The sequence below is a fragment of the Aphanomyces invadans genome (genome assembly GCF_000520115.1).
Source record: "Aphanomyces invadans strain NJM9701 unplaced genomic scaffold supercont1.68, whole genome shotgun sequence".
In the NCBI taxonomy this organism is placed as follows: domain Eukaryota; phylum Oomycota; class Saprolegniomycetes; order Saprolegniales; family Verrucalvaceae; genus Aphanomyces; species Aphanomyces invadans.
In genome coordinates, this window is record NW_008580213.1 from 135,309 (window position 1) to 144,003 (window position 8,695).

Below are 8,695 nucleotides of genomic sequence, written 5' to 3' on the forward strand. Positions count from 1 at the left end.
TGACTACACTGGTAGTCGTGGCAGCGTGGGAAGGTGCAGCGAGGGCGGCGGGGGTAGACATACTTGGAGAGCTGTACACGGCTTGCGTACTAGGTTCCCTAGTAGTCTAGGCGGTTAGGATATCTCGCTCTCACCGAGGTGACCCGGGTTCGAGTCCCGGCTAGGGAGTTTTTTTCATTTTACAAATTCTGCCATCAATAGGATTTCGTATATCAAATTTTCTTTAGAAACGCTGCGAGTAATTATGATGAGAAACATTTGAAGCACGTATTTTATTGTTTTGAGAAATTCACATAATTTATTATTTGTGAATGCACAGCAATTAAAATGCATTTTGCAATTTTATTGTTAATACAATATTGCAATATAAGTTGATCTAATGCAGTCGCGTGCTTATTGCATTGTTTTTCAGTTTATGTTTGCTGCATCAGCTCTTATTGAAACATCGTAGAAAGCCTCCATGACGGCGAAATCTACCTCTCAGCTGTGCCTTGGACAAACATACCTCAACTTTGCATGGCAATGCATCGAGCACAACCCGTTCTTATGCTCTAGCGTTGAAAACCTTCCACGTACCGGAATGTGAACGCACATAATGGTTTCGGAGATACCTAGGGTAGATTGAACAAATCCACCACGCCCTAGCATTCCGACATGTTGAGAGATAATTATTGTACTGTTTTTAATGGCCAATCACAATGGGTACGGTTTATCGGCCACATGGTCGACAAATTCTCAAGAACGTTGTTCTCGTCAAATCAGATAAATTTTACATACTTTTTACATTTTGAAATGTCATTTTTGGGAATTTGCCGGCCACTGGTCCGACAAAGCATTGTAGAACTCGATATGTGACCGGAAAAATCGAATGAATATTACATTCGACCCAAAGTTTGTGAAATAGGATGGGCTACTTACTCGCCAGGTTTCTAAGAATTAGATAAATTGCAATCTTTTAAAAATGAGAAATCAATTTCTTCTTTGTTTCGTTAAGCTGGAGACCATTGCAAGTCGCCAGTATTTTATAGTCATAATTGTATACCATGATTTTACAAATTTTGAGATAATACGACGAGATAGGACATGATACGATGAGTCCAATTGCCATCCGTGCTCTATTCCTGCACATTTGTGCAGACTAATATTGGACATATTTATCGCTCCATCAATTGCCTCGACTCATGCACACTACAACAGGTTATCTATTCTGCGCTCGAAGTCCATCCGACTATTCATCGCTTCCATGACATCAGCTACATCAAGGGCATACGCTAACTGAGATGATGTTAATCCTTGCCTTGCAAGCTTGTCTTTGTGCAAATGCGGGGACTTGTACGGCTTGAGGCCGACGTTTGCAACCTCAGAATCAGCCTTAGACTCCCATTCCACCTTCCAAATCTTGGACAACGATTGCTTAGACAGACCGTACTGCTGCATCAGCTCCTTGAACTTGCCATAGGAAGCCAGTCGTTCACCTTGTATTGCAGGAGCTCGTGATACAAACTCAACCTCTGGTCATTGGGTATGTCGTTTTTGGTCCCCGAAACCCTGAAACCCGAAACCCCGTGGAAACCAGCTTCTTTCATAACATCTCCCAATGAAATTTTCGGGGTTCTGTAGGGCGTTAGCAATATTTACACAACGAAACGAGTCGTTTGCGCTTGATTGGAACTCAATTAGACAAGAAATGACGGAGTTACAGGTGTTTAAAGATTGGCTGTGGTGTGCTCAAAACATTGGCACTGGATTGTGATGTGAGAACCAATTAATAGTTCTAAGTATATCCGTAAATTCGTCATTTAATTGGCTACAATCGAGTACAATTTCAGCAAGTTGTGGTGGTAACTGCTGGAGAAGTGATACTTTGACAAAATGGTCTCCACCTTTATGGAACACACGAAGTAAAAAAAATCTCAATATTCGAGAACTGGAGAACAGATTATTGATTTTGACAGCCAAAAATCGAGTACATCGACACAAGTCATACACCATCGTTTTGAAGTGTCCATGACTGTACACAATATTTTCTCTTTTGATGACATGTCAAGAAATGCCTTGTCTCTGCATCTCTACTCGTAGTATAAATAGGATGCAGCACATATTTCATCAATTTTCAATATGCCACCAACACAACATTTTCGTCTTAAACCTGCTTATATTATTGCATTTTCTTTGGTGTTGTCTTTAGCGTCGTTGAGAATGACAGTTGGCTGCTATGTGTTCTTGTCAAAATGGTAAGCTGCTGGGTTCCTTTCGACATGTTGCTCATCTTTCAGTGATACTTCAGATATCGATACAATATTTGGACGGTATTTAAAGGTATTGATCAATGTATTCAATTGTTATGATTATCGCATTCGATTAATGTACTGATCTCACCCCGACTTGGACACGGCAAATGATATAAATTATTCACAGTACATCAACTCAAAAGGTTATTCGTTTTAAAAGTATCTCTTTTTGCCACATCAATTCATATGAACTGCAGCCATTCGATCGCTGAACTCTGACAAGTCACAGTCCAGAATTCCGGTACGTCGCCAACAGTTGGCAACTGTCGACGACGGCACAGAGCGCAATGCATCCCGCGCCCACGCCCAAGCTACAGCTAACGGTACTTCGTAGAGCCTGTCATGGCGCCCTGCCATCACCGAGTCAATCTGGTCCAAGGCGTTCTTCAGTTGCCGCTTCTTGACTTTCCCCTTGAACGAGGCAATAATGCCCGCATCCTGAGGCTACAGGTACGCCGTTGTATTCTTTGGAAGTATCCACAACGGAAAATTTAACAAACCTTCACCAGCTTCACGATCATTCCAGGGAGCGTTGTCCACAAGCAGCAGCATCTTGCGCCCTTCCGAACCATTCGATCGTACATGGATTTCAGGGACGTACTAAAGACCTCCGACGTCATCCAGGTCTTTTTACTCGACTGGTAGTCAAAACCAAGGTCTTGGGCAGTTCGACCATTGAAGCACCTTGGCTGCATGGCTGTCCCGATGAACAAGGGGTCAACAACATCGGAGCCGTCGGCATTCGTGGTAAGAGCAACGGTTACCCTCTTTTTTAGTTTTTCGTTTCTGACACACGGTTGCGCGTTATGGAACGGTGTGGCGACAGACAGTAGAGGTACGCAGTCTCATCCATGTTGTACACGTTCGCAGGGCTGTAGCCACTCATAGTGCGTCGTACTTCTTCGCAGCCTTGTTGCACGGCACGCCGTGGAGTTGATGCAGCTTCTCCATGTTGTATTTTGCTTGTCAGGCCATGTTTGCGCTGAAACTAATACAGCCATCCTTTCGAGTAGGACGAGCACTGCGTTGGGGGCAGATTGAGGCGGGCGGCAATTGAGGTTACTTGTTCTCGTATGAGCTCTCCTGTTAGGCATACGCCAAGTTACTCACAGCGTAGGACCCATTGGAGAAGTTCGGTTTCGAGCTCAGGAGATTCACCTGCAATATCAATGTACCGTGCCTTGTTGTCGACGCGTTGTGTTTGTGTTGCACCGCGTTTAAGGGCCTTTCCAATGGCAGATTTTGTTGGAGTTGTCGCGAGTGCGAACGTTTGTGCTGCCCACTTTGCCAATTCATTGTAGTTTTTTGCATGTGCTGCGCGAACAAGTCGCTCTTGTCGGCCAGTGTCATCCGCTGTTTCATTTTGAAGTGATGAAGATCAAAAGTACATTGATGTTTGAAAACTTTAAATATTCCTGGAGGAATTTATATTATTAATTCATAGAGAGTATTTAGTTTACCCCGTGTTCAAGTCGGGGGGGGAGATCAGTATTATATTGCAATTATCTCTGCGACCACCTAGATACCCTACAAGAAACGTTGGTGCGCAAGGTGCGGGAAACAAAAGCCGAGACGCGACAGAGAGCATGACACCGAGGCCCAATGCCGACTCTACCAATTGATTGCGAGGCCAACCACGTTGCGTGTATCGGAGGTACGCAAGAAGACAGCCATCCAGTTCACGTCATGCTATCCTCGTGAAAGCCAACCAACTCCTGCATCGCCCGCTGGGCTCACACTCTGACGGGTACCAGCGCCTCCCTACGTTGATCGCGCGCGACATTACACGTGCATGCAATGCTGTCGACGAGGCTAAGGTCACAAGACTGTTCGAATCCATGCGCTATATTATCGCGAAGCACGATTTAACCCATAGCCGCATATACAACATGGACGAAACAGCAATGCGTCCCGCCGTAAGTCAGTGTCGGCAATTTTTACGAAAGGGTCTCCTAACGCTTGGGCGAATGATCCCACCGAAACATCTTTCAGTTGTTGCTTGTGGAAGTGCTCCAGGAAACATTTTACCTCCTTCCTTTTTCTGCCTGGCGACATGATTGAAGACGTTTTATGTGCTGAATGCAGTAATTCGAATGCTCAAATCTCAATCTCCAAAACGATTTTTGAATGAGGATATGTTTCGATCTTGGTTGGAATTTTTTCCAAGTCCGTGAATGCCTAGGTAAAACGATCTACAGTATTAGTGCACCAATGCAATGAACCTAACTTTGTGTGCTTCGCGTAGTAGTGCGCCAATGCAATGAACCTTACTTTGTGTTCTTCGCGTAACGACAAGTTCAAAAATGCGGCAAAAGCCAACGGATAACACCAAAGTTGAATATAGTGACCAAAATATATACTTAACCGTCGAAAAATTATACCCTAACCACAAAAAACAAATCAAGATACAAATGTCAAGTAAAAAGATGCACCATAGACTGTCCATCGATTTTTGGTGCCGTCTGCTTGAAATTTTCAAATTTTGTCCGTCGAAGATGTTTTCAAACCCTTCGGATTTATTATTTATTGTTTGTCGATAGAGTATCGTCTTTCCATTGTCACATTTGGAAATTCAAATTGGAGGTCTGAGGGAAAAGATGTGGACGTTCTAGTGAAGGACCTCAGCGGAATGCATCATAAGCTGGCCATCTACGTCAAAATCAATTTGTTCATTCACCGTATTTCATCAATTGATTGCTTTTGTCGATAATTGGATTGCGCATTAGTCTTGCACACAATACAAGTGCTACCTTCTCTACAGCGAACGTTTGTATACTACAAGTCGGCGTATAGTGTTCGCAATATCAGAAGGGTAATATTTTCTGTACATTTTTTCGTCGCGTGAAATATGTATACGTACAGTACGTAGTGTGTCTAACAATGGAGCCACCAAATATACTGATCCCGCAACGTTTGCATCCTGGAATAAATTTATACCCCGTGAAAAATAACTTAATATAAAGTTCTTGGGGGCCTTTTGACAAGGCGGCATTGGAATTGTGTTACGTCAACTACGATTCGGAACTGTTGAGCCCACACCGGAATCGTACCTTTTGTCACCCCTGAGGATCAAACTGTCCACACCAATGCCAGCTTTGGCCATTCAATTCAGCGTTTGCTCAACTGACTGATGCCCCTATCCAGTTGCCCTTAAAAATCAATCTTTGTGTGTTCTTTGTTCTTTGTACCGTTGTCATCCTGGAAAAGTTTATATTGGAAAAAAGTGCAAACGTTGCGGGATCACTGTACCGTGATATGTCATGTTTCTATAAAATCTCATGTAATACTGCATTACTAGTATGTTCTAAGACGGTCCAGTATGTTACTCCACCAGGAAAATTGGACATATGAGTGTAATCCGTACACTGTCGCTCATGACATGCTTTAAATCGACAGTGCCGGCGACATCAAACCTGTCCAACGCCGAGCGGGCTGCGTCCTTAGCAACTCCTTGCACGAATGATCGACAAGTCGGTTATTGTTATCAACGATGGGCTCAGAGGGGATGCAAGAACGTGTCAAACTCATCCAAAGTCGAGTTTGTAATGGTTTTGAACGTCGCACTACCTCTTCCATGACTTTGTCGATGACAGGATTGTCATTGGAGGCCAGGTCGTTAATCTCATTCGCGAGCTCGCCGTAGTCATGAAGGCACTCCTCGATGTACGTCTGGTCCGAGAACTTCTGCACATGAAGGCGGTGAAGCTATTTTTAGGACCATGTTGATGCCTTGCGGTGAATTGCGTTGTCCCAGCCCTGTGAGGAATGTTATCGAGGGTTTTAGCGGTACCAATAGAAAATAGTTCATTCCCATGATTTCGATGTCGCCCTATAGACAGTCATTGATGTTCGTGTGCAGGTCTTGATCAAATGGACGCATATTGACGAACTATCTCAATCTATATGTGCGATGTTGATCAAATATTTGACAGATTTCGGAGTCCCCAATTTTTCTTTTTCTCTAGAAAAACCTGCGAGCAGTGATATATCTAGAGAAACCTTCAAAATACAGTACCAGAATCTGAAATGTTCCAAGTTTGAGGATTCCGACTTTTCCACCCGTCTTGTGGACACGCAGGATGAGCACGGGAGATGTTTCGCTTGTTGGGGTTCCGACTTGGAGCTGTCTGGTGCCGAAGGTCACACCAAGTAATGGTGGACTGACGATGACGACTTGCTCCTCCTGATCCAAACCAACAACGATCGTCCATTCTTGGCCGCAAAAAACAAGATGAAGTCTTGGGACGCGACTGCAGCCCGTGTCCTCCAGATTGACGGGTTTGGTCGCAAAACCCTCGACGGAAAGAAGGCCGCCCAACGGTTCGGTTTGCTTGTTGAGGCCCACCGTAAGTTCCAGGCGAAGTCCAAGTTCATGTCAGGTAGCAATCAGGAGGAGAACGAGAAGACCCAGCTGCTCGATGACCTCGTTGCATTGGTCGATGACCATACGTCCATCAAAGTCGAAAAGTAGGCGAGTCATGTTGCTGAACGCGAGAAGGTCGAGTCGGCGACATCGATGATACGCGATGAAGCCATGCAACGCTCCTCCAAGCGCAAGAGCATCGACCCCGAGGAAGATGGATCTTCGTCGACAAAGAAAAAGTCACTAGCTGACATGCAGCAGGCTGAAATTGATTTGTGGAGTACAAAATGATGAAGCTCCAGGCCGAAATCGACGAAAAAGCTCTCGCCCGCAAGGAGCGCGCAGAAATGCGTGAGCTAGACCTCAATAGACATTCAGATATGATGGAACTTGTTAAGTTGAGTTTTACCAAATACAAGGTTTAAGTCACATGACTGTTGTACTGTTATGACAGGTATTCTTCGAGAGTAGGAGGTTCAAGTCCAAAGTACATGCTAATTTGATTTCCCCTGTTGTAGCAACAATTGCAATTTGTCAAAAACATGGAGAGACAAACGATCTTCCCCACATTTTGGAGCATGATTTTTTGCTGCAATTTGTACGTGATGAACGGCCACAATGTCTTCATTCGGCCAAATGACCACTCCACGACAGAAAACGCGGCTCATGGCGGAATTGAATGCGCGCTGTTTAGCGCTGATGTTTTCCCCTTTGTAGCCAGACATGATCCATGGTAGAATTCCATACGCGGGATCACCATAAATGAGGGCACCAGCAAACACGTCTTTGCGATCATCCAGAAATTCCACCAGGTTACTTTCCATGAGCAAAGTCGTGTCATGACGACTAACAACAATTGGACCCCAAAAGTGTACACACAAGCCATCAGGTGCAGTGACGCCCTGAAAATTTAGACAATGCATTCGTTTGTGACCGCTGTATATATGTCGTTGCAGATCAGGATGGTCCGCCCAGCGTTGAGTTTGTTTGATTCGGCACGTTTGAATTTTTGAACCGTCGATAAAGCCAAAACACGTGGAGACAGGGGAACCTTTTGCCACAATTGCCGATTGGTACTGCGCGATACGAGGTGCCACGATGTTAGTGCAGAAGTAGAGTACGTTGTTCCATTTTGAAACCAACAAATCCACCATGTCGTTGAATATTCGGCAAAGAGACTCCCGAGATCGGCCGAACAGATCCACCATGTCAATGTAGCGGCGAGGGTAGGACAAACGGTAGAGCATGATGCAAAGCGCCTCAGCCGCGACACATCGATCCGCGCCGGTTGTTATGAGCACACCAGGAACTCCAAACAGGTGGGCGAGCTTTAGGACGCCAGGAACGTCGAAACGAAACTTCAAAATGGCATCGGCATTCGGGGCGTCAACGAGGCGCGCCTACGAAACATATCAGAATCAGTTCATTGCGTTTCTTCAAACGACCAAGAGCGGGACTGACCCTCGTGGAGCGGGCACTGAGGAGTGCACAGACTTCTTTCATCACTAGTACACACAAGGACATGCGGCACGCACCATAGATTTGGCGAAGTCGGCTCTTGTCGCATACTTTGGTGCACTGGGTTTAACACCGAACCCAGCCCAGGATGCCGCCACACGCACATCATTGGTCTTCAAAAGTACAACAAACAACACAACATGGACTCTGGTGTTCCAAGAGTTGATTGGAACCGGGGCCTCGAACAAGCCAACCTTCGGCGAGTTCTTGGTGACGTCGTTGAGCGCACCCCAAGCCTTCCAATAAGCTTTTCCCTGCACAGTCTTCGACAGGGTGGAGCGTTTTTTCGCGTCTTCGAATCTAAAGAGCGACACTTCAACTTCCGCGAGTTGATGGCTTGGTGTCGTTGGGCCGATGCAAAGACATGCTGTGAGTACCTCATCACTCATAGTATCCGCAACGAGATCGACCCCAGGAATCTACTTCGTACCGGAAGTGACGCCAGCCACAGTCAATGGCAAAACGGGAGTGCAAGCGCTCCGGTTGGCTTGGGGTTCTCTGTTGACGATCTTGCCCTGGTGTT

At 45.5% G+C, this 8,695-nt stretch overlaps 1 protein-coding gene and 1 non-coding gene across 2 annotated transcripts; both read left to right on the forward strand.

Annotated features, from left to right (window-relative positions):
- The first annotated feature begins 95 nt into the window (after nucleotides 1-95).
- Nucleotides 96-168, forward strand: H310_14396. Its single transcript has one exon. It is a non-coding gene; the product is annotated as a tRNA-Glu (tRNA).
- A 6,354-nt stretch (nucleotides 169-6,522) lies between these two features.
- H310_14397 (hypothetical protein) lies at nucleotides 6,523-6,762 on the forward strand (the record flags this gene model as incomplete). Its single annotated transcript, XM_008882252.1, has 1 exon — nucleotides 6,523-6,762. The coding sequence occupies one exon, from the start codon at nucleotides 6,523-6,525 to the stop codon at nucleotides 6,760-6,762; it is 240 nt and encodes a 79-aa protein (XP_008880474.1).
- Nucleotides 6,763-8,695: the final 1,933 nt, after the last annotated feature.